The sequence below is a fragment of the Podarcis cretensis genome (assembly GCF_951804945.1).
Source record: "Podarcis cretensis genome assembly, chromosome: 6".
In the NCBI taxonomy this organism is placed as follows: Eukaryota; Metazoa; Chordata; class Lepidosauria; order Squamata; family Lacertidae; genus Podarcis; species Podarcis cretensis.
In genome coordinates this window covers 76,743,304-76,770,358 of record NC_137175.1, presented here as the reverse complement: position 1 = coordinate 76,770,358, position 27,055 = coordinate 76,743,304, and the positions used below count along the sequence as shown (strand labels likewise).

Sequence of the window (27,055 nt, the reverse complement as noted above, 5' to 3'; positions counted from 1 at the left end):
CAACCAATGAAAGACTCTTGGAAGAGACAGACAGCACCAGATAGTGACTACTTATCGATCCAATTCTACTATGGGGAATATGATGTGAAAACACACACATGTTTTAGCAGACTATTTTTTACACTATCCTCAATGTCCCCTGGAACATTAGTTTGAAGTCAAAAGCATCCTTACACCAATATTTATCAGCTAATGCTTTTTTATATCCAAAGTTTTTATTTCTGTTGCACAGTACAGTTTGTCAGGTTGCAAGGGAATACCAAATGAATCATGGAAATTAATGAAAAACAATGTCACGTTTGCTGTGCTGGGTTTTCACATGAGAAGTTAGATCCCTTTTCTTCCCCCCACCAAAGGTTTTCCACAATTCACTGTAAAAGGTAAAGGTAAAGGTACCCCTGCCCGTACGGGCCAGTCTTGACAGACTCTGGGGTTGTGCGCCCATCTCACTTAAGAGGCCAGGGGCCAGCGCTGTCCGGAGACACTTCCGGGTCACGTGGCCAGCGTGACATCGCTGCTCTGGCGAGCCAGAGCCGCACACGGAAACGCCGTTTACCTTCCCGCTGGTAAGCGGTCCCTATTTATCTACTTGCACCCGGAGGTGCTTTCGAACTGCTAGGTTGGCAGGCGCTAGGACCGAGCAGCGGGAGCGCACCCCGCCGCAGGGATTCGAACCGCCGACCTTTCGATCGGCAAGCCCTAGGCGCTGAGGCTTTAACCCACAGCGCCACCTGCGTCCCACACCCACCTGCGTCCCTTACAATTCACTGTACTATATTACAAATCTTTCCCTCCAAACTAATGCTTGCTGGATGAAACGACATCGGAGTCCGAGACAAACAATTGCTCAAGCTTAAAACATTGCATGGACACATTATTAACAATGCAAAAGAATCAACAAACCCACAACAAAAAAATAAGCTGCTATTATTACCAATTAAAAAATAATAATCACACCAGAAAACAGAAAAGTTAAGTAGAAGCAATTCACAGCAGGGTGTCTGACAGCACCTAAAACAGCACAAGGCTGATGAGAGCTTTTATTAAACTCTTTAATGCACTTAAATTCTAACTAACCTATGATGAAAAAGTGATGCAGAGAAAGAACTTCTTTTATCAACAAGAACAATGAAGTAAAATCGATAAGCGCAAGTCACAAACTGCAGTGATGGAGACAACAGTTGATATTCGTGCTATTGCTGCCTTTGACTTGAGTGATCTAGCAGTACAGGAATCTGCTAACACAAGGCATTGCTGTTCTCCACTCCAGCCCCCCACAACCCCCCAAAAAACTGCTCTGGAAGGGGGGGGGAGGATTCTCCAGAACAGATTATTTCATTTGAGGGGGGAAGTACGGGGTCTGGAGAGAAGAAACCCAAAGTCCTGTTGCACAAGTAGTGTTCCTTTTGTGCAAGCAAGAAGATGTAATTGAGTCTTGTCCTATATCTTTGATAGACAACACAGTTCTGTCCTTGTAAATTTCTGCTCAGAGGTAAGCACTATTTAGTCCAATGGGGTTTATTCCCAAGTAAGTTTGTATAAGATTTAAGGCATGGACCTATCTCGTTAGCAGGGCTGTGCAAGATTCTTCTAGGTTCTTCAGAACTTCCCCTCTCCTTCCCCCGAGTCAACCTTTTTGGCATGCTTCTAGAAAGCAGCATTCAAAATCCCATCTACATCTTCTCCATATCCAAAATATCTAATCTACAATGGTACCTTGGTTTACGAACTTAATCCATTCCGGAAGTCCGTTCTTAAACCAAGGCGTGCTTTCCCATAGTAGCGGGGGACTCAATTTACAAATGGAACACACTCAACAGGAAGCGAAACATGTTCTGCTTCCAAGGCAAAGTTCACAAACCAAAACACCTACTTCCAGGTTTGCAGCGTTCTTAATCCAAGTTGTTCATAAACTAAGCTGTTCTTAAAGCAAAGTACCACTGTATACTAGCAGCTAGACATGCAATAGGGTAGTTGTCCACATGGAGGAAACAAAACTCACTATTTCATTTAGAAACTTCAAAGTAAAAAATAATAATCTCCAAATGGTATACAGATAAAGTTATACATAAAACCTGATCAAAATCTATAAACTATTTAAAAACAGACTTAAGAGCTGCTACATTTTTTCTTTTTTAAAAAATCATACCTTGCCATTTTATTTTATTTTTAAATTGTGGTGCATCCCTTTGAAAATAGCAACATCATTATGAAAATCATACAGTGTTCTGACCACTTTACTCATTTGGAATAGATCCTTTGACTGAAACTAAGCGAGATAATTCCATTTTATACATGGTTATAACTAATTTGTCAAGTTTTTGAATCACGGGTTACACAGCTGTGGGGTTGAGCAGTCTGTCAATATTTTTGTTCAGATTCTCCTAGTAAATGACCTACATTGCTGGGTCACATTAACAGGGAAGGGAAATTTGGATAACATCTGCTAAATGTTTACGGTGGCTGGGAGCAGGCAAAGCATTCCAAATTCATTGGGTGTTCTCCAGGCACAGTTAAGCAAATCATTGGCACTTAGCTGTGCCCTTCAATAGAATATAGGGAGTGGATTACACCCTTTTCATTTCTTTCCAATTTATAGGCTGCTGCGCTAAAAATGGCTTCCAAAATGAACAGGACTTTTGATTAAACATGTTGAAGATCAGATTGTGAATGACAGGACATGGGTGGGATAATTTACTTACTTTATTTGTTAAATTTATATCCCCCCTCACCCTTCCTCTCAAATGAAGGGCTTCAGAGAACATTCCTGAGGTAGAAGGCAAGCTTCTGGTTCCTGCAATTTGTCAATATTTTTAGATGACACCCAGATGCAAGTTTTGCCACTTATTTCCTTTGTCAGCCTTCTCACCCTAGAAAATGAATGTGGCGCCTTATCTGCATCCAGAAATGGATGTTGGAAAAGAAGACTAGCGGATGAAAGGAATGGTTTTGTGTTTTGGGGATTAGACCCCATTTGTATTTAGGTTTTTTTTGGGGGGTGGGGAGCGAGTCATTTGTATATCAGCATCACTTTGCCTTCTATGAAATAGGTGTCTTGTGGCTGGTTACGCCCACACTGGCAGCCATTTTGTGAATGAGCATGACCCCTCATCCGGGGCATTCTTTTTGTAATGACACCCATGAGCTCAAGGATAAAGGGAAGGGAAGGTTAAAATTGTAATGCTACAATCCCATTGGTGATCTGCGAGGGCTTTTCAACCAGGTGGAAACATTCACTAAGGAGGGAAGAGGACAAGGGGAGGCAATTTTTCGGGAGGCAATTTTTCCAATTGTCCATCCCTCTTGCAGTCTCCAGAATTCCACTCCCCCCCCCCAAAAAAAATGGAGGATGTCACAACCCCACCCCGCCCCACAGAATAAATTTCAGAGGTGTGCTGGGGGTCTGCATTGGGGAGGGGAAGTCAGCAAAAATTCCTTTTCTGCCTGCATTAGCAGACACCTCTGCTTCAGCAACAGTGCAGGGAGACTACTTGGGTTCAGCCTGAAAACAAATATATAATAGAGTATTTGAATTCTTATTTTCAGTGATTTAGCCTGGAGAGAGCGGACACAGGGTTTTTTGTTTTTGTTTTTAAAAATCTGCTAAATAATTTAATCCAATGTTCTTTAAAACAAGATTAGTCTCTTTGATTTTCCATTCATGTTAGATTTCCTACATAGCCATGTAAGCTAAAAAAAAAAAAAGAAGTAGTTAAAGGACTCCTGGATTGTTAGGTCCAGTCAAAGGTGACTATGGGGTGTGGCATTCATCTTGCTTTCAGGCCAAGGGAACAGGCATTTGCATTTGTCCACAGACATCTTTCTGGGTCATGTGGCCAACATGACTAACCCGCTTCTGGCACAATGAAACACCGTGACGGAAGCCAGAACGCATGGAAATGTTGTTCCCACCACAGCGGTACCTATTTATCTACTTGCCACTGGTGTACTTTCGAACTGCTAGGTTGACAGAAGCTGGGAAAGTGCAACAGGAGCTCACTACCATCAAGCAGATTCGAACCGCTGACCTTCTGATCAGCAAGCCCAAAAAGCGCAGTGTTTTAGACCACAGCACCATCCACATCCCTTCTAGCCAGCTCAGCTACCTTGGATATGACAGTATTCCCTCTTCCCTCACCCACTTCAATCTTTTCCATGGCATCAGCCTTTGGGTTAAGATTAATTTATATTACTAAATGTTTAAGAAGCTTTTTGCACCATACCTTTATATAGAATTATTTCTTGATATAGTGACAAGCTGAGAAAACTATGAATTGCAGTCCCTCTTCTCATTCAAAACATTGAAAAGTGGGGTGAGATGGGAGGGGGAGATTCTCCCACAAGTGCTATTTTCTATAACGCAAAGATACAACAAAAGATGGAAGTCATTGTGTTTCTGGATGGCCCTGTATTAGGCAGATGTGAACAAGCCTTGTGATACTATGAAAATAAGTGTCTGGGGAGGGGGCTGCCAAGCAGGGTGGGGTGGCAAAGAGACCCCAAGCAGAAGAGAGTTAGTACATAACCTCAGGCACATGAGTTTAATCATTGAGCTTTAGAAGTTGAAACAACAACCCCCCAAAATGTTTAATTATTATTCTTTAAAAAAAAAGACCTAGAAAGACTGTACTCCCCAGAGCTTAGTGATAGGATTGTCTCTACAATCGAAAGGTAATGTTATAATTTTCACAGCTTCACAGAGAACAAAGAAACCTTCCCCCCTCCCACTAAACCTTCCTGAAAAGAACTCCAGTCTCCAGCAATGATAAGCAGAGATTTGGAGGTATCTGACACTCCAAATCCTATTCTTTTGTAAATCTTTGCTTTATACAACATTTTCAACCATGTTATATTAGATTTTTCGAAGGATAATCAATAGGCATGATGTATAACTGAAAACACTCTTCAAAGTGAATCTCTTCCAGAAGCCAGAAACAAAAGCCTAGTGCTTTCTTTCTCTCTCTCTCGTTCTCCTCCTCCTCCTGCTGAAAATCTAGCCTGAGCAGTGGGGGGAGGCAAAAGCCACCGGGGAGCAAATTAAAAAGCCGGTTTTGACCACGGCTCTCCTCGTTGAAAGCAAAAGTCACCCTGAGCCGGCTGTAACTTATTCCAGCTGGCAACAGTCCCCGAGGAATCCTGTTGCAAATTGGGAATGCTTAAGCATGGCAGCAACGTGGAGAGAATTCCGACATGGCTACAGTGGCGTGAGCTTTCTGGGTTTCCTCTGCACCAACCAGATCAGCTGGAAAGGGAGGTGGAGCTCCTCCAGGGAACGGGTCTCAATGTTCAAGACTGTGACCCAAACTCTAAATCTGTTTTAATTGGTGTGACATTTTCAAAAAAAAATAAAATAAAATTGTTGTATTTGCTAATGGGAAATTATAAGGAAATAAAGGTCTGCCCTGATACAGCCTGAATGAGCCCCACATACATCAGGACTGGCTTAGTTCAAGGTATTGCAGATGACCTACAAAGCTGGAAGTGGCCTGACTCCTGCAATATCTGGAGACTTGGCTGCCTCTGTAGGGACGCGGGTGGCGCTGTGGGTAAAACCTCAGCGCCTAGGGCTTGCCGATCGCATGGTCAGCAGTTCGAATCCCCGCGGTGAGGTGAGCTCCCGTCCTTCGGTCCCAGCTCCTGCCCACCTAGCAGTTCGAAAGTTCTAAGTGCAAGTAGATAAATAGGTACCGCTTTATAGCAGGAAGGGAAACGGTGTTTCCGTGTGCTGCACTGGCTCGCCAGAGCAGCTTTGTCACACTGTCCACGTGACCCGGAAGTGTCTCCGGACAGTGCTGGCCCCCGGCCTCTTAAGTGAGATGGTCGCACAACCCTAGAGTCGGACACGACTGGCCCGTACGGGCAGGGGTACCTTTACCTTTTACCTGGCTGCCTCTACTCTCACATGCCTTTAAGACCCATTGGCAGTCCCATGAACAGACTAGGTGCCAGTGGGGATCCCTTCTATCTTGACAATTCCATGGTTCCATGAAACCCCACATTACCAAGCTGTAAGGTCTCGATGGGATTTGATAATAGTGTTTTCCCATACCTGCACACCATATAATGATGATGTTTAATGGATCAGCTCAACAACTGCTTCTCTGGCATGTTTTTTGAAAGGGGAGAAAAACTGAAGTTGGCCAAGTGGGAGGTTAGGAATGTGGCACAGCTTGGATTGTGAGACCAAAACTTACTAATTAAATACTTGGGTTTTTTTTTCTTCTCCACCCCAGACAGTAGCATAGTGGCAAGCTTCATACTATATTGAAAGGTGGCATAAAAATCTTATAAATAAATAACTAATTAACAAGCCTCGGAGCCCAGTACCCAGCATAGGCAAGCATCTGAGAGTGAGTGGTCTAATGTAACATACCTTTCCCACCAGGTCAGCGATTTTGGGCACAGGTTTTCCCTTCTGATGCCTTATAGTTGGTGGGCTCTGTCCATCCCAGTCTTGAAATTCTTCTATGCTTTGCAGATAAAGCAGAGCTCTCAGCCCAGTGCAGTAATCCTCAATCACAGTAAAATCTTGATTCTGTATTGCACTGCAAACCTACAATAGAAGATGCAAACTTTGTTACTATGGAAATGTGTATCTATTGATGTTAGAGGCAGAAGGTACAGAACTCATGAAGATGACCGACCTTTAGTACCCAAGTCTTTTTGAGGCACTTATTGATCATTGATTGTTATACTTGCTGTAGGGTTTCAGGTAAATTGGTAGCCATGAGTAGGTTCAAACAGGACAAAGTAATCAGTTGTTCTTTACTCTTTTCTTTGTTTTAGTAATATGGATTTGGCAACCAATCCATTGGTCCAGTTCTATTTGTCAGTAAGCGTTCATTGAATATTCAGAATTTTTAGCCCATATTTGTTGTTGTTGTTTAGTCGTTTAGTCGCGTCCGACTCTTCGTGACCCCATGGACCAGAGCACGCCAGGCACGTCTACCCATATTACTGACACACAATAACGCAAGTACTTGGATGTATTCACTGATAAGCAAGCTGCAGCAAAATAACTGGAACTTGCCCCTTATACATTTTATTAGTGTGTGGCATAATAATGCTTTTCCTGAACAAAATAACTTGAAAGCTTGCCATTTCCAGTTACTTTCCTACCTGCTTGTTCCAAACTTTAATTGGAAATGAGCCTTGAAGAACCCCCGAAAGAAGAATTCAGTATTATAATATACCTCCCTGGCTTCCATTTGCATTAATAACAAAGAACTGCATTATTGAGTGCTGTGCTGAAATGTGTTCTCCAATTTTTTCAAAAATCTTCTTCCCCTATGAAAGAAGCTTCAGTTTTTCTGCCTCTTTGTCAGAGTGCTCTAGAGAGTCTTCAGAACTTCTGGTGTTTTTTAAAGATTTGGAGGGTGCGGAGTTAAGCTTAACTTTATTTTTGTGACAGTGGCCATGGATGGTATGTCTGTGCTTTTCTTTCCATTAGACATTACTCTAGAACAGCCTTTCTCCACACTGGGTCCCCCACACTGAAACTCCCACCATCCCTAATTAGCAGGACCAGTTGTCAGGTATGATGGGAGTTGCAGTCCAACAACATCTGGGGACCCAAGGGGACTCTAGAACTTTGCAGCCTCCCTGGCTGCCTGCACTCTCTGATCTGAAAAAGCCACATGGAAGGAGTTGCTTCCTGGTGGCTCCTTCTGAACTTTCATTAAAGCATGGGAAGTCAGAGAGGCTGGCTTCTGAGCACCTGAGACCAATGTGCTCACTGGTTTTGCTTTTAAAGAAAGGGTGTCCTTTTAGCTGCTTTTTTTAAAAAAAAGAAAAACCTGCACTGATTTGTTTGCAAGTAAAAAGAAACAAGGAACAGTGTTACACACACACACACACACACACTAGGCAGCCTCCCCAACTTCTCATGTTTGTAGTAAAACCAAGCTGTGGACATGAGTTTTTCAGGAAACAAAGGCATCCAGGAGGACTGCAGAGTGCAGAGAAATGGTGAGTAGTCTGAATGAAAAGAAAAACACTCCAGGCCACTTTAAAAGGTAAAGCAAGCACACACATTAAAATGGCACATCCCACCCCCCCCATGTCCGCTTTGATCTTTTTTGAAAATAACTTCTTTTCTGATTAATAGACTGAGAATAGTAAAATAAAAATGCAGGAGGAATTTTCAGCACAGTGCTAGTATTATTCCAAAGCACTCTTGCACATTTGGACATAATATGAAATACCCAGCTTTTCCAAAGACACACACATACACACCACCCGACCACCTAAAATTAACTTGCGCAACTTTGAAGCCGATACTGATGAAATCCTAGGTAACATCATCAAAGCTTTCTGGGTGCCACCTGCTATATCATACAAGCTACTGTTCATGGGGCAGGGAGGGGACGGGGGAAGAGTATACTTTGAAATACTGTACACTACAGCTGCTCAGGAAGAAACAAGGAACAAGTATAAAATATGCACAAGAACATTTCCTATGCAGCCCATTTACATTACACAAAATCTGTTTCTCTGGAGGAACAGTGTGAGCATTAATTAGGTCTGTTATACCTTCCATAGATTTAAGCTTTATCTTTCTCTCTCTCTCTCTCTCCCCCCCCCCCCCGCCTCTCTCTCCTTCTCAGAACAATTATAGAGAACATCATTATAATTTCCTCCACAGGTTATTTAACTGTAAAACTCAACCAATGCTTTATTTAAATTTCTTTGTTCACTAAGGGCTTCTAATTTTTAAATATATGAGTAATATTTTTTTTTCCCTGGATGCTGGGGAAAAAAGAAAGGGGGCATTGAAAATGCAGGTAAAAGATATGCTGGCTTATATAATTCAAACACGCCAGATTCCCATGCCGAAACATTATGGTATTTTGACAGTTTGTATGCAGTTGAAATACGCAGGGGCACAACTATTCTAATTTTATACACAATGTGATTTTTAATGTGTGGTTTTTTACCTTATTTTAATGGCACCAATTGAAATAGTATCAGGATACACTGCCTTCATAGAAATAGGGAGGTCAGCCAATCAAATTCCCAGCTGTGCATCAAAGCATATATCACGACTGATCCAGGCTGGCTGAGATATCACAATGGATGAGAAAGCAAGGCAGGGTGCTGCGACAATTATATATTAGGAAATGCAAAAACCAATTGGTAGGGTACTGCATGATCTGGGATAGCTCTCATGGCACAGTAGGAATTCGTCCAACAGACACCTGGCTTGAGAGCAGTACATGTGAAAAGGATCTAGGAGTCTTGGTTGACCACAAACTTGACATGAGCCAACAGTGTGACACGGCAGCTAAAAAAGCCAATGCAATTCTGGGCTGCATCAATAGGAGTATTGCATCTAGATCAAGGGAAGTAATAGTGCCACCGTATTCTGCCACAGTTCAAGAAGGACACTGACAAACTGAAACGTGTCCAGAGGAGGGCAACCAAAATGGTCAAAGGCCTGGAAACAATGCCTTATGAGGAACGGCTAAGGGAGCTGGGCATGTTTAGCCTGGAGAAGAGGAGGTTAAGGGGTGATATGATAGCCATGTTCAAATATATAAAAGGATGTCACATAGAGGAGGGAGAAAGGTTGTTTTCTGCTGCTCCAGAGAAGCGGACACGGAGCAATGGCTCCAAACTACAAGAAAGAAGATTCCACCTAAACATCAGGAAGAACTTCCTGACAGTAGGAGCTGTTCGACAGTGGAATTTGCTGCCAAGGAGTGTGGTGGAGTCTCCTTCTTTGGAGGTCTTTAAGCCGAGGCTTGACAACCATATGTCAGGAGTGCTCTGATGGTGTTTCCTGCTTGGCAGGGGGTTGGACTCGATGGCCCTTGTGGTCTCTTCCAACTCTATGATTCTATGATTCTATGATTCTATGACATTATATATAAAATATCTCAGGTGAAACTAAATTCTTACATCCCCAAGCAGGGCCAGTGCCCCACTTATGAAGGCAGGATGCGATTGAGCATGTGTGAAATCATGGATCCAGAGTTGTTTACTGCGGCAAACTGAATGCTCCTCCACTTGAACTTTCTACCTCCACCAACAAGGCATTATAGAGTGGGCACTTTTGGATGGATGCCGTTTTGATTTGGAGTCTTCCCCCCAAAACAACTCCCTGTATTGCCACACCCAGAGAAAGCTCGTTAGTCAAGGTTGGCCCAAGACATTTTGCTGCCCGAGATGCCGCAGAAAATGTTGCCTATCCCCATCCCACGTCAAGGTGCATAGGGCCCAAAGGTGGTCAAGTTATTTCGGCACCCGAGGCAGGAAATCCCACAAGAGCTGCTCTCTGAGAGTAAAAATACATTGATAATAAATAACTGTCCTTTCGTGACACCCCAAATCAGCCACATCTTTCTCACTCTGCCTAATCATAGGGCTGACCGAGTGAGCTTAACCCACCACTTAAACCTGTAGATGGCACCTGTAGATTTACCTGTCATGAAATGAAGGGAAGAGAAAGAATGAGCTTTTCTGTGCCCCTCTCTCATTCTCTCCCTTTTCTGCAATGTCCAAAATCCCTTATTGATGTGCTTTACTTCTGCACATTCCCCATTTATTAGCCACATCAAAAGAGCATGTTTGCCTGTGCTTATGTACATCTATCCGCTAACATTATAAATATTTGTTCCCACTTGTTGTATCTGTACAACACCAAAAACAGCGATATCGCTGTGTACTGCATTTAGCAAAAAAAAAACACAAAACGTTAACAGACAATCAGCGGAGATCAAAGTGAGTTTCCAAGTAGTTTCCTGGCAATTGAGACAGCAGCCTCTTTCATCTGTGCTGTTACGGTGGCAGTGTATTCTTTGGAGATCACAAATGTTTCACTCGACTATCATTTCCCCCCCTTTGTCAAAGTGATAAAATTCTAGCATTTACCAGAATGCCACCTTGCTTCCCCCAAAAGGTGGAGGCTCGGTTCAGCTTTGCTACTGAACTGCAGAAGACTGCCAAGTAAAAGAGCTTTCCAAATGCCATCCTATTAGGAAGCCAGCCTTTCACCTCAGTGTTTCTAATATTCTCACCGTATCGATGGGATAAGCAACAAAAACTGTACTCAAGGTACCTTAGAAAGGTCCTGCAGTGGATAGGTTGTTTTGATTATATTATGTTTAATTTGGCTGACTTCGAAATGTTACTCAGTGGCAATACACAAAAGGTAAGTAAAAAGTTATGCATGCCGTCCATTAAGCACACTTGCCGCATTATTTCCTTGCATTTTAAATTAGCAATGAGAGACACAAAATAAATCAACCTATGACTTCGGGGTTATAAAAGTGCCAAGGTAAGCCGGATTCATTTCTTTTTGCAAAGTCAAATCGAGACCATTTCCCTTTTTGCTCACTTGGGTAATATTTTTGGAACTATAGAAAATGGCATGAAAGCACATCACGCAAGTGTCATCAAAACTTCAGTAGATGCTGATGTGTCTAATACAAATTAATACTTTGGGTGGTGAAAAAGTGCATATCATGAGTGGGATTTACCTAACACACGCGGTCAGTGGAAGTCTTGAACAAGGACTTAACATTAATAATAGTTTTATTATTTGTACCCCACCCATCTGACTGGGTGGCCCCTACCACTCTGGGCAGCTTCCAGCATATATAAAAACATAACAAAACGTTAAACATTAAATCCTTCCCAATACATGGCTGCCTTCAGATGTCTTTTAAAGGTTGTGTAGTTCTTTCTCTCCTTGACATCTAATGGGAGGGCATTCCACAAGGTGGCTGCTATTATTGAAGACCCTCTGCCTGGTTCCCTGTAACCTCACTTCTTGCAGTGAGGGGACCGCCAGAAGGCCCTCAGAGTGGATCTTCTGCTTGCACAATGGGGCATTCCCCTCTCTTATCCCCCTGCACCCCCCAAAATTGGCTCTAGGGCAGTACAGAGAAACCCCAGAACAGTGCAAGGTGAGGAGAGGGGGATTGTTCTACCTAATAATCAGAAATGCTTGCACTATTGGAGGGATCTGCTTAGTGCAACACTGCATTCTAATCCATGCACAGATGGAATGTTCAGAACAGCACAATGTTGAATTCCACCCAAGATTTTACAACATGCTACACATATTATAATGTACTTTCTTGAGACTGTCCTAGCACACTGCTGTGGAAAATAGAATTCCATAGCAGATGGAATCCCTGCTCCCGAATAACTTGCCAAATAGGGTGAAGTCCATTTGCTGGAATCTACCATACATCTCACCCATTTCTTGAACTCCTCGTGATTCGGCTACAAGCAACATTAGGTCTTCGGAGAAGCTTCTGGGCACCAACACAGCCAAATGGCATCAAACAGGTTCTTCAAAAGCCTACCAAGAACCCTGCCTTCCAGTGAAGGATCTCAGAACCTGGTGCTTTGTAAAAAAATATAAATTTTTAATACACTAGGATTGAAGTAAATCTAACATTTTCAGAATTAGAGTGTTGGCCATCTCTATAATCAAATGCAGGGCCAAAAATGTGTTTCAGGACCCCCTTATTTATCTTTGATTGTATATTTTTACAGTGTTAGTGATGCTTTTGTAACCTGCAACAGATCAGGCTGAGTAATTCATAAGTGAATCCTGGCTGCCAGTTGGAAACCAATGGTCTGATAAACACAGTCTATGGGAGTAAGGTTGAGGATACAATGGGCGGGATCTAGAGTTCCTTTGAGTGGAAATCTACTCATAGGATGTTCCTGTTGAAGGAAGGGGAGGGGAGTGATTTTTGCCACTGCCTCCTTCCCTTTGGAGTTCCTGTGCTCCCTGAAAGCTGCTCCAGAGGCATGGAAAGTGCCCTGGAAGCTGCAGATAGGACGAAAAGTGTGGATTGAAATAACTATTACATTCATATAAATTATACGTAAATATAGGTTTGCTAAATTCTTCTGGTTGTGAGGGCTGATTCACATACACAGGTTCACTACCAGAAGTCTCCACATTTGCTGGCTTATCACTTGGCTCTCAGTTAATTTTGTTGGGGTGGGTGCAGAGTGCCCATTCAACTCACCAGTGGAGTGTGCCAATGGAACAGAAAACCCCCAGACAGCTCTTGGTAGGGTCAGTTCCCTTACTGACAGTAAAATGCAGTCCCCCATCTTAGCAGTTACATACAGTTGTAGTATAGGGTCCTTCCAGCAGCATACAGTCTCCTTGCAGTGTTCCAGCACAGAGGAGGTTCTGATCAAGAAGCCTTGCTTCACACAAGTGTATTTATACTTTAGATTGTACTGCATCACTCTCACATGCTTGCTGAATCACTCTCATGTGCTTAACTAGCTGCAGGTGCAGGACAAGCACACCCAAAATTAACTAGCACACTTAACCCTTTCTTCTCCTTTTTCTTTGCATGCATAAACCCTTGTACATAATCAGATTTCCTGAGAGCTAAGCTGATAGGGCAAATAATAATAACATAAACACCCTTGTCTCCATTCAGAAGTACTGGTGCTAGCTTTGGATGATACAGACATTCTGAGGGAACTGAGAATACTTTATTATTGTATTCACTTATTCATAAATTTTATATACTGCTTGGTTGTTGTTTTTAAAAAAAATCCTCAAAGAATAACAAAAAGAATTACCCAATGAAATTATCAGTAAAAACAATTCAAAACCTCCCAAAAAAGTTATAGTCAACAATAAGCTAAAAAATAAGGTTAAAACACAAGTCAACATTCTACTTGTCTGGATATGCTTGCCTAAACAAAAATGTTTTTAGCAGGAGTCAAAGAGACTACAGAGAAGGATACATACCTGACACAGCACATCAGGAAGAAGCTTGCCTCTCTCTCCACCCCCACTCCCTGCTAATTTCGTGTGCATTTATATAAGAGCAGCATTCAAAATTGTACAGTGGTACCTTGGTTCTCAAACAAATCCATTCCAGAAGTCCATTCCAAAACCAAAGCATTCCAAACCCAGGAGTGCTTTCCCATAGAAAGTACAGTGGTGCCTCGCAAGATGAAATTAATTCGTTCCGCGAGTCTCTTCATCTTGCGGTTTTTTCGTCTTGCGAAGCACCCCTATTAGCGGCTATTAGCAGCTTAGCGGCTTAGCGGCTATTAGCGGCTTAGCGGCTTAGAAAAAGGGGGGGGGAAGGGAAAAAACTCGCAAGACTCGCAAGACGTTTTTGTCTTGCGAAGCAAGCCCATAGGGAAATTCGTCTTGCGAAGCACATCGAAAAATGGAAAACCCTTTCATCTAGCGAGTTTTTCGTCTTGCGAGGCATTCGTCTTGCGGGGCACCACTGTAATGCAAAATGGATTAATCCGTTCCAGACTTTTAAAAACAACCCCTAAAACAGCAATTTAACATGAATTTTACTATCTAACGAGACCATTGATTCATAAAATGAAAGCAATACACAATGTGCTGCAGTCATGCAATCAATCAATCAGTAGCTGAATTGGGTTCCACGCAGTCACAAAAACAAAACAAAAAAGGCACAAAAACGCAAAATAAATAGTGAAAACAGACAAACCTTAGTGTAACACTCAAAACAGAAGTGTGGCACTCAAATCGGAACTGTAACACTGAAAATGGAGCACGGTTGGCTTCCAGAAAAAGTTTGCAAACCGGAACACTTACTTCCGGGTTTGCAGTGTTTGGGTTCCAAGTTATTTGAGTACCAAGGCGTTTGAGAACCAAGGTACCACTGTAATTTCTAACTTGCCAATTATAATGGTTCTGTCCATATGATGCTCTGCCAAATGCACAAGGTGGCCCAGAGCCTAAGATTGCTGTCAAAAATCCCAAACCACTTGAACATCAACAAACCCATGTATCTGCAAATGGTCTTAAAACATTTAGACCAAAAAACCTGAGGTAGAGAAATGGAAAACAAGGGCGGGACGAGCTAGAATGCAAAGAATTTCAGTATTTTTTGCTGAATTCAGGATGGACTGTCCTTGGTCCACGGAGACGGCATTGTGGGCAGACAGAAATCTGTAATGAACAATATCATTACAGCAGGAGCCTGTTGTTCCCTTGAGGCACGTTCCCAAGGGGCCATATTTTTGTAAACTGCAAGTCTATCAAAACCAGCCAGCAAAACAATTTTTCTGTCTTGGGACCTCAATTTAGTCCTGGAGTGATTAACCTCTCATCCTTTTGAGCTTCTTCCTTCAATACTGCTATATTTTCTTTCCGTTAAAATTGCTTTCGGGCTCCATCAGCTTGGCTATAAGAATTTGTGAACTCAATTTGGTGTCCACGAAAGAAACTTATTTGTGATCTATGAAAGGAGAAAAGTTCTCTGACCCCTAGAGTCCTACAGGAATAAAGTAGAAAACCCACTTTCACACCACCCAAGAGACTGTTTTCGACTTCTTGTCATTCTACCCAGATAATAACTTTCAAGAAGAAGGAGTAAAATGGAGGCTCTTGGAACGTTTTTACAAAAATCTCAGTTTCTACAATATTTCTCTTTCTTCCTTTCTGCTTCTGAGAGATCACTTCTGGGCAAGGTAGCCCATGTGCTATTTCACAGAAGGTCAATTTTGGAAAAGATGTTCATGGGCCATTCTATAAGATGGTGCATTAGTTCCTCCTTGGAAGAGAAGACCTCAAACGTAATTGAAAATTGGGCACAGTCAACCTTTAGTGATATAGCCAAACTGTGGTTAAGGTAAAGGTAAAGGTACCCCTGCCCGTACGGGCCAGTCTTGACAGACTCTGGGGTTGTGCACCCATCTCACTTAAGAGGCCAGGGGCCAGCGCTGTCCGGAGACACTTCCGGGTCACGTGGCCAGCGTGACATCGCTGCTCTGGCAAGCCAGAGCCGCACACGGAAACGCCGTTTACCTTCCCGCTGGTAAGCGGTCCCTATTTATCTACTTGCACCCGGAGGTGCTTTCGAACTGCTAGGTTGGCAGGCGCTGGGACCGAGCAGCGGGAGCGCACCCCGCCGCAGGGATTCGAACCGCCAACCTTTCGATCGGCAAGCCCTAGGCGCTGAGGCTTTAACCCACAGCGCCACCTGCGTCCCAGTAAACTGTGGTTATACCTACACAAATAAGGGCTGTGCTGTGAAGTTTGAAAACTATTGCACTCTCACCAACAGATCCCCCCCCAATACAGAAGAGAATTAATGGTTTTTCTCCTATTACTTTCTCTTGTGGAAGCAGCATTGAAGAACAATGAACACATGATATTTTGCAAAGGAACTAGAGGATGCTAAGACTTCCAAATAAGCAACACTTTCAAATATTATTTATTTGTTATTATTTTTAGGGACTTAAGCCTGCTGAAAAGCAGCAGCAGCATTCGTGACATGTTTCTGAAGCCACTTTTTCATTCAGTGGACATCAGAGGTCACCCATGGAAAAGAAAGAAAGGCACATCGCTAGGAATGTGCATTATATCACATGTCTGATATCCTGTCCGAAAGGACAAATGCATTCATCCAGCTAAGAAGCTAAACATGCAAAGGTTTCTAAAGCAAAAACAGGCCAGGTTTCATATTCTAGAGCTGCTGCTATATAAAATGTCCACACGGTCGAAATAAACCCCTTCATTCTATTCCCTTTCCGGTTACAGCTGCTAGAAATAATGACTGCAGAATCCTTTTCAACAAAAGGTCATTTATGTCAATGGACAGCACATAGAGGATCAGATCACCTGCGGTAATTGCAAATTAATGCTCTACTGCTAATGCATTAACTACACACTATTGATCTACAATTGAATCATACGGGCTGCTGTGAAGTGATTTTTTACTTTAATATTTTTTGTGCTTTTATGGAGTTTTCCATAATGCATTTTCTCTTTCAACTGGAGTTTTCTATAATTGTCTCCATTTTTAATTTCCTACAGTGAGATGACTTGTAAAAATGCATGTCTCTGCCTCAAAAGCTTTTTTTTATATATAAAAAAAATATAAATATATTTTTAAAAATCTACCAAAGGGAAAGATGTGACTCAGTAGAACACATATGCGAGAAAAAAGAGATATGCGAAAAGGGATGAAAGTCTTATTTGTCAAATCAAAGATTTAGGGGAAAGAACTCACTTTTTAAAAAAGCAAAACATATGTTGAACTGGAATGCTACACTTTGTTAAAAATAATGAAATCTAAGGATTAATTTGCCTCTCATCAAAGAAATATCAAGCATCTGGAGTGATGTATATACCAGGAACTGACTTTTTCTTAACACTGTTACCTTTGGGCTTTTTTCCCCATATGTACGCAGCAAAGGAAATGATGGCTTTAATGCGTTTAAGCAATAACTATCCCCACAAAAACTCCATATCCCACTAATTAGAAAAATACCTAAGAATTTATAATGCTCAGAAAGAGTCAGAGGTTGGGTTTTGTCTCACACTCCACCTACATCACCAAAGCAAATTATTTCCTTAATTAAAAATGTTCAATTCAGCTGTTGAATGTGCTTAAATTAACTGTACTGGCATTTGTTCAGATGCTGATCTCCTGGTTATGTAAAAAAAAAGAAGAAGAAGAAGAAGAAGAAAGGTAGGGGTGAGAACCCTAAAAGAAAACCTCGGTTACATTACGGAGGGTGAAACAGGTCCCATAAAAATCCAAGCCAGGTGTCTCTGTTTTCCACAAGACACACTATAATGAATCATACTGTTCTGTATTCGCTTAGGTTTTTAGCCACTTTGAACTTTAAATTTTCACTCAGTAACTTATTTAAGGCCACATACAGAACCATTTTTAGGGGTGCATGTATACTCACACACACACCAAAGCTGACCTGCTGCCAACCTGACCTGACCCAGATCTGGGTCCCAAATCAAATCAGGGCCCATATCTGATGTTTAATTAGGAATTTAAACCCTAAGTAAACATGCAGCCAGGAACAGAAGAGCAGGAGAAGGAGGAGGCATTGTGTTTACCTCCTCCCCTCCCAACTCAGTGTTTAATTAGGGTTTAAAACCCCTAATTAAACATATGGTCAGGAAGAAGAGTGGCTGGAGGCAAACAGAGAGGGATAAGGCAGCAGGGATATCAGGGTGGGGTGGGGGTGGAAGCTGCAGTGGAGCCAATCCAACACTCCAACCACTATACCCACAACCCACAGAGCTTCCTCCTGCCTCCCCCTTTTGATAAGTGTGTGGCATTGGAAAGCCAGGTAAGCAACGCTTCTCCTCCCATGCTGCCCCCTCAGTCACTGCAAGGCAGCCCTGCCAAACACTACTGAACATGTTTACTTGAAAGCAAGTCCCAGAGAATAAAGAGGGTTTAATTTCTAGTAAGAATGCAGGTCTGTGTCCACTTCTCACCCCAGAGCTACCACCAGGGCCGTCTTAAGTATATCCGGCACCATGGTGCAAAGACCCCTCTGCCCCTGTTTCCCAGAGTTGCCAACCTTTTTGCAGTGCGGCTGGCAGCTTTGTGGGGCTGGAGGAGGCGGGCAGCGGCTGGAGGGCAGCTCCTCCAGCGGGGAAGAGGCAGAGGCTCCGGGCACGGCGCTGCTTTGGCGCGGCATGGTGGAGGCGGGCAAGGGCAGCGAGCTGATGCCGGGAGGTGCCACGTCCAGCCTCCGCCACTTCCCTGGCACCCTCTGGAACTTGGCGCCCTGGTGCCCCACGCCCCTTGCCTCTATGTCAGGGCTCAGCAAACTTTTTCAGCAGGGGGCCAGTCCACTGTCCCTCAGACCTTGTGGGGGCCAGACTCAGTGGCGTAGCGTGGGGGGTGCAGGGGGGGCCAGCCGCACCAGGCGCAACATTTTGGGGGGGCGCGCTCGCACTCGCAGCTCTCTGCCCCTACCTGGCTCACTCACTCTCTCTCACTGCAGTGATGGCTGTGCAAATCTGATCCAAGCTGCCGGGTCGCCGCCCACTGTGGAGGGGGAGGATGCTAGGCGTGCGTTGTGGTGCGGAGCGGAGAGAGAGCGAGGGAGGGAGGGACTATCTGGGGGAGGGACAGTGCAGCGGCCGCCCAGCGCAGCGTTGAGCGCCGGAGAGAACCATACCCGACCAGCCCAAGCAGCAGCAAGAAGCTGGCAGCGGCGGCAGGTTAGGGGTTAGGGGCGCAAATTACTTGCCTTGCTCCGGGTTAGGGGGCACAAATTACTTGCCTTGCCCCGGGTTAGGGGGCGCAAATTACTTGCCTTGCTCCGGGTGCTGACAACCCACGCTACGCCGCTGGCCAGACTATAGTTTGAAAAAAAAATATGAACAAATTCCTGTGCCCCACAAATAACCCAGAGATGCATTTTAAATAAAAGCACACATTCTACTCATGTAAAAACACCAGGCAGGCCCCACAAATAACCCAGAGATGCATTTTAAATAAAAGCACACATTCTACTCATGTAAAAACATGCTGATTCCCAGACTGTCCATGGGCCGGATTTAGAAGGCGATTGGGCCGCATCCATCCCACGGGCCTTAGGTTGCCTACCCATGCTCTATGTTCAAGATGCCCCTGGCTACCGCCCTCCTTTTTCATAGCCCCAGGCTGATTTAGGATCATCTCAATCTGATTCGCCCAAATTTGTTTCAGAATTCAGACCTCGGCTGAATCTGGTGCTTAGCTCTAGTGTTTTTGCTTTGAAAAGAAGAAAACTGGCTTTAGTACAGCAGGTGGAACCAGTTCAATGGGCAGATAAAACAGGAAACATCTTGCATGCACAAGCTTAAATTTGTTTGTAGAGAAGAAAGCATGGGCACTGTGTTGAGGAAACAAACAGTGGAAGAATCTGTGCTCTTCAAAAGGTTTTGATAGGGCAAATTGTTTGATAAAGATCGATAAAGCTGAAGTCCAGCTAAACTTGTACTTTTTAAATTGTTGCAATCCACCTGGGATGTTATGGCGAAGGGTGAGTAAGAAATCAAATAAATACATAATATATATATAAGCACTTGCTTTAACCTACTGGCACCATGGGAGAAGTAAGCACCAGTTTAACTCTCTGCCCCTGAAAACAATTTGGCATGAAAATGCTTAATATGAGCAGGGCTAATACATGCTTGCATCCACATCTTGTCACTCTCCTGTGGGAATGTCACTGCAGCAAACTGAAGCAGTAGAAGAGAACCCACGGTTCATTTCAGTGGGGCAAGCATAAAGACATTTCCTATGAGCTGGTTCCTTTGCCTTTATCATTGCACATGCCTAGATTCTGCAGAAACCTCTCCTTCCTGCCAAGCTGTTTTGGTAAAGCCTCTCCTCCTTGCAAAGGGGAGGAGTTGTGAGCAGGAGCCATTTCCCCCATTGGCAGGGGGCATTTCGGCCCCTGCCCAGCCATTCCAGCTGCCGCGCCATGCCCCCGGGTAGCCAACCAACCAGGTGGAGGCTTGGTGAGTCCTTGAATCACAATTGCTTTTCCCCACCCTCAACAGAAAGGTGTTGGAGTTCAAGGACAACCGGGAATAACACCATGTGATAAATCTGGGCCTTATCCACCAGTTCTCAGCTCTCTGGAATCTGGTGGTTGTGGTTAACCAATGGCAACAAGGACGCCCTTCTATGAAGTGTAGGACTCTTTCCAATATTGGGAGAGACTCTGTTTCGCCCCATTTCCCTGTGCCCCCCACCCAGAGAACTGCCTGAAATATGCAGGTATAGGATGGTATATTATTATTAATAATAATAATAATAATAATAATAATAATAATAATGACATGGGGTGGGTTCATTGCTGCTAGTTACTACCAAGAGGGAGAGGTGCAAGGCGGCAGGGAGCTCAGCATGGTGTGGGTGCAGTGGCAGAGCCCATTCAACCCTCCTGCCACTGGGTCTGTACCACGCCAAACTCCTGGTGTCTTCTCCCTCCTGCTCTTGGTAACTGGCAGGATCACACTTCCACTTATCACACTGCTATCTGCTACTGTCCCCCACACTAATTCAGAGGGTCCCTCAACCCTCAAGAAGAACATTCCATGGGTCACAGGCAGCTACAGTGAGAAGGAAGCATTGGTGACAATAATTTCCTCTATCCACTCATGGTTACTCTGGATCCAACCCATCGCATGCACTTCTTTGTGTCTCCATTGTTAATATTTTGAAATGTATCATTAGAGACAAGGTTGGATTTTGGTTTTTTTTAAAAGAGTAACATTGAACCTATTCACTTTTGCCTAAATATACATTAGAAAACTAATCAAGTCATCATTTTTTTTAATGTCAAATCAAAGTCCTTAAGCAAGTTGAGTACAAATGGAAGGAGCATTGCAATATATTTCAGCTAATATAACATTTTAATGGAAATCTTCAGAGGCTTGGTGACAAATTGTAGGAAGTTATATACTCCTTTGGTTGAGGTTCAGTTCTAATTAGCAGTCATAAATGAAATCAATGGAATATTCCCCTGCTGATCATACTTTTCTGCAGACATAAATGCTGCTTTAGATTCAGGAAGGCAAAACGAGAAAAAGAAAGGTTCAAAACTGAAGTCTCGGAAATTAGCTATTTTTATTTAGACAGTCCCAAGGCATATAACTAGAAGACTCTAAATAAAGCAAATGTAAGTTTCTCTACAGCTATAAAATAATATTAATAGCAGCAAAATTAAAGAGTTTGAGACATGGAAAAGGGACACCTAGGTTCTAATCTTCTTCTCTGAGCCTGGTCTTGGCTGGGGAGGGCGGGGTATAAATAAAATATTATTATTATTATTATTATTATTATTATTATTATTATTATTATTATTCTCAGACTCTATTCAGTTATTATCACTCAGCCTAATCCAGCACTGGAATTATGGAAGGAAGACAGAGGTCCCCTAATTATATCCTTAAATCACTCCCTGGTTTCACCCAATTTTAGGCAAATTGGCTCTTCCTAGAAGGGAACCATCACAAAATGTATGGAACGGAGTCTCCTACACATCTGAGCGCTGATCATATGTACCTCACAGGGTAGTTAGGAGAGAACTGTGCAATAAAATGCACAACATCCACAACTTTCTTAGATGAACAGTGTGAGACAAATCTGATAAATGAATCAATATGTGTGCACCATAAATTAATTACCAACACACCCAAAGTTGGAATGTAATGGCTCTCAATTTACCTGCCCATCCTATATGTAATTTGAAATTTGCCATGACTGTAGGTAGGAAGAAGAATTTTAAGCCCACCAAAACTTAGAACATACTGAGTAGTGGGATTGAAATACTTTTCTAATATGGCAGCTTGGCAAATATTCAGGATGTGGTTCCGAACACTGGAAGAAACATTTGTCCCATCAGCCTGACCGAGCAATAGTTTTTTACTACCCAAAGTTCAAAACTGAACTCGGTGGAGGTTTCTCTATTAGGGCAAAGAATAAAATGACTTTACAACACAATATTATTTTCAACAGCAAACCTTCAGGTGCTCATTCATTGCACAGACATACCCTTGCCATTCCTGGTATGAGTAACATCCTAAAGTAACAAGTTGATCAAACGGTGTTGCCGTGGGAGGTACATGGAAATCCAGCTAGAGAAAAGGTGGTTATTGTTGCCCCTGCGGATCTTGCTAGACTATAACTCCCAACATTCCATTGGCTCTGCTGGCATTCACACATTAATTGTCATAACAATTCCCAGAAAAAGGAGATAAGGGTAAAAAGGATATATTTGGACTTACCATGGGCACGTCCCTCCTCCCACTTTAAGGCCAAATCTCAGTTGTTGTTTTATTGTAAAACATATTACTGGTTGTTGTTTTTTAAGCTATCAGAATAAAAGCAGTACCTGCAAAACAGAAGCACCGCTCTGAAGAAATTGCAAGCCACTCTCAGCTGAGTCAATGCCTCCTGTTGCCAGGACTGGAAACCCCGGAAGAGCACGAGCTATTGCAGAAACTGCTCGAAGAGCAATGGGTCTTATGGCATTTCCTGTATAGAGAAAGAGTGAGTATACATTAGTGAGGCAGCAGGCAAGGAGGGTCTCGGACTCTCAACTCCCCCCTTTACTCTTCTCTCCAACCCGTCGCAGGCTTCATTTCCTATCCTGCCACTTTTCCATGCTTGGAACCACCTCTTCATCTGTTATTTGTCCAGCCACACCCACCCACCCACCAACCAACCAATCAACTCTCCTCCTCAGCATAGTTTTCCCTGGACTTCCACAGGGTGGTTGTTGTTTTCTTTCTGGAAAATTCCAGAAATTTGGATGAGTTGCTAGAGAAAATCCTGTGTGTGTCTGAGGATCCACAGCCCTGTTCTGGTGTTGATAAGACTGTGGAGGGCACAGTGGACACACAATCTCGGTATGGGAAGGTCGAGGTTGGAGTGGCCAGGAGTGGCACATGCAGCCCTACGAAAGTCTGTCTTCATCTCTATATTTATTATTATTAACCATAATCCTTATTTTAATCAGAAGCATTTATGGACCACTTAATCATAAACTCTCTAAGCAGTGCATATATTACATTTATCTATTTATTTAGAAAGATGTCTATGTCACTGAACCAGAAACCTCTCTAAGTTTATAGTATATCACTTATATGTATAAACACGTGTGTATAATAATGCATATACTATGAAAGAATTGTTCATTTTTTAAGTGCAACCAATAAAAAAACAAACCCCAACATGTTCTTGTCAATATCAAGGAGTGGGACAAGGCTTAGCAAAGAACCATGAAGGTCAACTTCCTTTTGAGTTTTTCAGAAATCTGTTTGAACTAACTATAGTTTATTTGGGGGTCTTGAGCTCAGACATAATGAGGAATTCTGGTCAATTTAAAAACAGAAAGGAAAGCTTCTGATCTCTTTGGTGGAGGAACCCGAAGTGGATTCATGCTCACCATAATTGAGAGTTATGCATGAAAAGGCCAAGCAACATGGGGAAAGTCACCCAGTAAGGTTGAATGGGGATTTGCACCCAACCCTAGCCTGAAGCTGCAGCTACTGCAGCACAATGGGCGTCACCTTTCTTGACCTTGTGCTATGTCTGGCTCTGCATGAACACTGCACACAAGACAGCAAGAGTAGTTTACATTTTAAGGGAACTGGCATAATAATGCAAATGCTTTATGGGGCACACTTGTTGCACTAATCTTGCCGCAAACTGGAAAATGGCGTGAGACAAGTGCAATCCATGGTCATCAGAAAGTTTTGTGCATCCTGATGGATATATCCTGCAGTTGCTTCCACACACTCCTCCTCGATTCCTTTTGTGAATCGCCAATATTCAGTCACAGTAGATACATATACAGTACAGTAGAAAACACAATGGCCACTTGGCAGAGGATCTTTCAGCCAACAAGTTTGTGGGCTGCCAGCTTCACCGTGCATAGTGAGTAAGCAACGCCCCACTAAGGTGTCTAAAGTATTTAGGGAATATTGCACTACCATTTTTCATTTCTTTATTATTATTATTTTTAAAAAGCAGGTATCTGTTTTCTGATATGGTTTTTCAATGGAACACAGAAAAATCTGTTGCGTTGTCAATTTTCGAAAGGTGTTTCTTCTGTGCTTATTGCCTCCAGCAAAATGTCACCTCCTTCTATCAGCCCACCATTTTTACAGTCGACACTGTGGTCTTTACAAACAGGGTGTCTGACAAGCCTCTCCCATCAATCCTAGTTGCTACTGAATCAGCATCCAAATACTCAGACAAGCTGTCTGTATTGACATCTGCTCCTGATTCAGCATACGAATTATCCTCTAGGGTTGTGCCACCTTCAGCTGCTTCAGCACAGATTCCTCTTCATTATTCACCTACGCTGGCATTTCCTCCATTCTCAATGATGAACCTGCACCCCCCATCAACAACTGCTCCAGAACCAATATTCAAGCCAGCCCCTCAGGAACCCCATTAACAACACATGTCTTCAAGGGACAGAGAACCATCAGCGACAAAGAATTGCTGATTCCACCCCCCCACCCCCCTTTGCATAGGTAGGAAGGTGCAGCGAAATTATCCTTCAGACAGGCAGAATAGTGATTGAAGGCAACGAGGGGGAAAGATATGAAGTTTAATTAGGCCCCTGACTCCAAACTGCAAAGGTGGTGAAAGGTGTGCGGATGTGTATGTTTGAGCAGAGGTGGGGATTTCTGTAAGAAGACCTAAAAGAGCGTAAGTAAAGATCATAGCAAAACAGAAGATCACAGAGGGAAAAGCGAGAGGGCAAAGAACTCCCATTGGTCATTAATGGATGGCTTGATATTTGCAGTTAGCTTAGCAAAATCAATCTTAAGGAGACTGGGAGGAACACAAAGAGTCTTCCTAAAGTCATACTGGTGGCATGCGCTCTCTCAGCACTGCAAAACCTAGTCTTTCGTGTATTGACTACGAATGCCACATTATGTGCTATTGGGTGCGGGGAGGTTGTAGGTGTTTAATAATTTGTGTTTTAAAATTGGTTCACAGTTGTTTTTCATATTTGGTGCTTTTGGCATATTTCATATGGTGCATTTGGCATATGCTTAAAACTCAAGCACTCCTGGGCCATTAATGGTGAATATTGGACCAGCACAGATCACCATCTACAGTGGATATTGTTAACATATAATATTGTTAATCATGCTTAGTGTATACTCACTGAAATCCATCAGACTTAAGTGACTAATGACCCACTTGTCCCCTTGATTTCTTTGGATCAACTCTAAGCTGCAATGCTAACCCTCACCCCATGCCACAGGGCTTGGCAAGGACAACACTGCACCCAGAGTGGAAGGGCGGGGTGATTTGGCCTGATCCCTGTGCCAGGGATCGGGCCCATATCAGGCCTGATGTTATCTTCTAACAGCAGTAATATCCCGGGCCAGCATATACACACCCCTTCCTGCCCTCAGAACACACATTTTGGGGGTTTTCTGCTGGAGGGGGTGTCATCAACAGGCCTCCCACACACATGCACAGTGGCTGGTGGCTTGCCTCTGCTCAACCCAACCCTCCCAAAATTTGGTGTAAGGGTGTGGTTTAATTGCTCTGTCTGTCTGGATCCAATTCACTGTTGGTTGTGGCGTGTCTGGGTGATGCCTTTCACTGATAGAACGATAATTACCCTGACAAATAACTCTTACACTTACACACACACACACACACACACACACACACGGCTTGTCTTTTTCCTTCACTGTTAGTTCAAAAGCCCGCCTGGATCTTTTGTCCTATCAACAGAAACAAAAGATACACCGCAAGGTTGGGGGCAGACCCTTCCTGCAATATCTATCGTACCGTGTTCCTGGCATAAAAATGAAATTGGATCATAATTCTCAGTAGCGCACTGCATACAGCAAAGCAAAATTTAGCTTTAATTTATTTATGTTACAGTAATTACAGCATGGATCTTCCTTGCAAAATTAAATTTAAGATTCACTCAGCACTGTATTAAACATGAACTAAGAATAAACTAAGAAGCTAACATAATATTAAACATACAATTTATTTTTAGCGAACTGAGGGTAATTTTGGATACTGTGCTGTTATTAAAGGGAAAAAAACAAGTGACATGTATTAGTACATGTTGTGTTTTACATATATACAGGGCTTTTTTTTCAGCCAGAACTCACTGGAACTCAGTTCCGGCATCTCTCAGGTGGGTGCCATTGCCATTCCAAGAGAATGAGGGAGGTGTTCATGGTGAGGTCCGACACCTCTTTTTCCAAAAAAAATAGCACTGCATGTATAGCCATGGAGAAAGTGCCTTATGCTGAGCCAGACTGTGATTCTAGCTCAGTACTGGGCTCATCCCTTGCCCTGTTGCTTTTCCCTGAAAAAACTCAATCTTTACTGCTGAATCAGAGCAAATATCAATTGGGTATTTTCAGGATTGACGTTTGCTCTGATTTATCGCTAAACAGCGGGTTTTCCAGGTGACTGTGGTGGGACAAGGGCAAAACTGCTTGGACCTATACTTTCTAGGCTCTCTAGGCACGAGACAAGCAAAAATGTGGATGATCCCATTGTCTACCAGGACTAGTGGAGGCTCTCCAAGATTTGACAGAGGGGTTTGCCGCGTTCTCCCTGAAGATTGAACATGGGGTCTTCTGTATGCAGAGCTGATGTTCTATCACTGAGCTCTTTATACATTATACCAGTATTTCGACATCTGCATTAGCTCCCAATTGTCTTCTAGGCACAATTCAAGGTGTTTATTAGGACCAGGCAATATATCGATATATCGTCCCAAACCAGTTTGAAGTCCATATCGTGATATCAGTTTC

General features: G+C 43.1%; 1 protein-coding gene across 4 annotated transcripts in view; it reads right to left on the bottom strand.

Moving 5' to 3' along the window:
- The window catches only part of DPYD (dihydropyrimidine dehydrogenase), a 538,621-nt gene that overhangs the window by 65,974 nt on the left and 445,592 nt on the right, over positions 1-27,055 (bottom strand). For all 4 annotated transcript variants that reach the window (XM_079981197.1, XM_079981195.1, XM_079981196.1 and 1 more), the window contains 2 exons: positions 22,633-22,775; positions 6,374-6,553 (listed from right to left, as the gene is read on the bottom strand). In XM_079981197.1, coding sequence (XP_079837323.1) covers positions 6,374-6,553; positions 22,633-22,775 — 323 coding nt within the window. The remainder of the gene's footprint in view (positions 1-6,373; positions 6,554-22,632; positions 22,776-27,055) is intronic.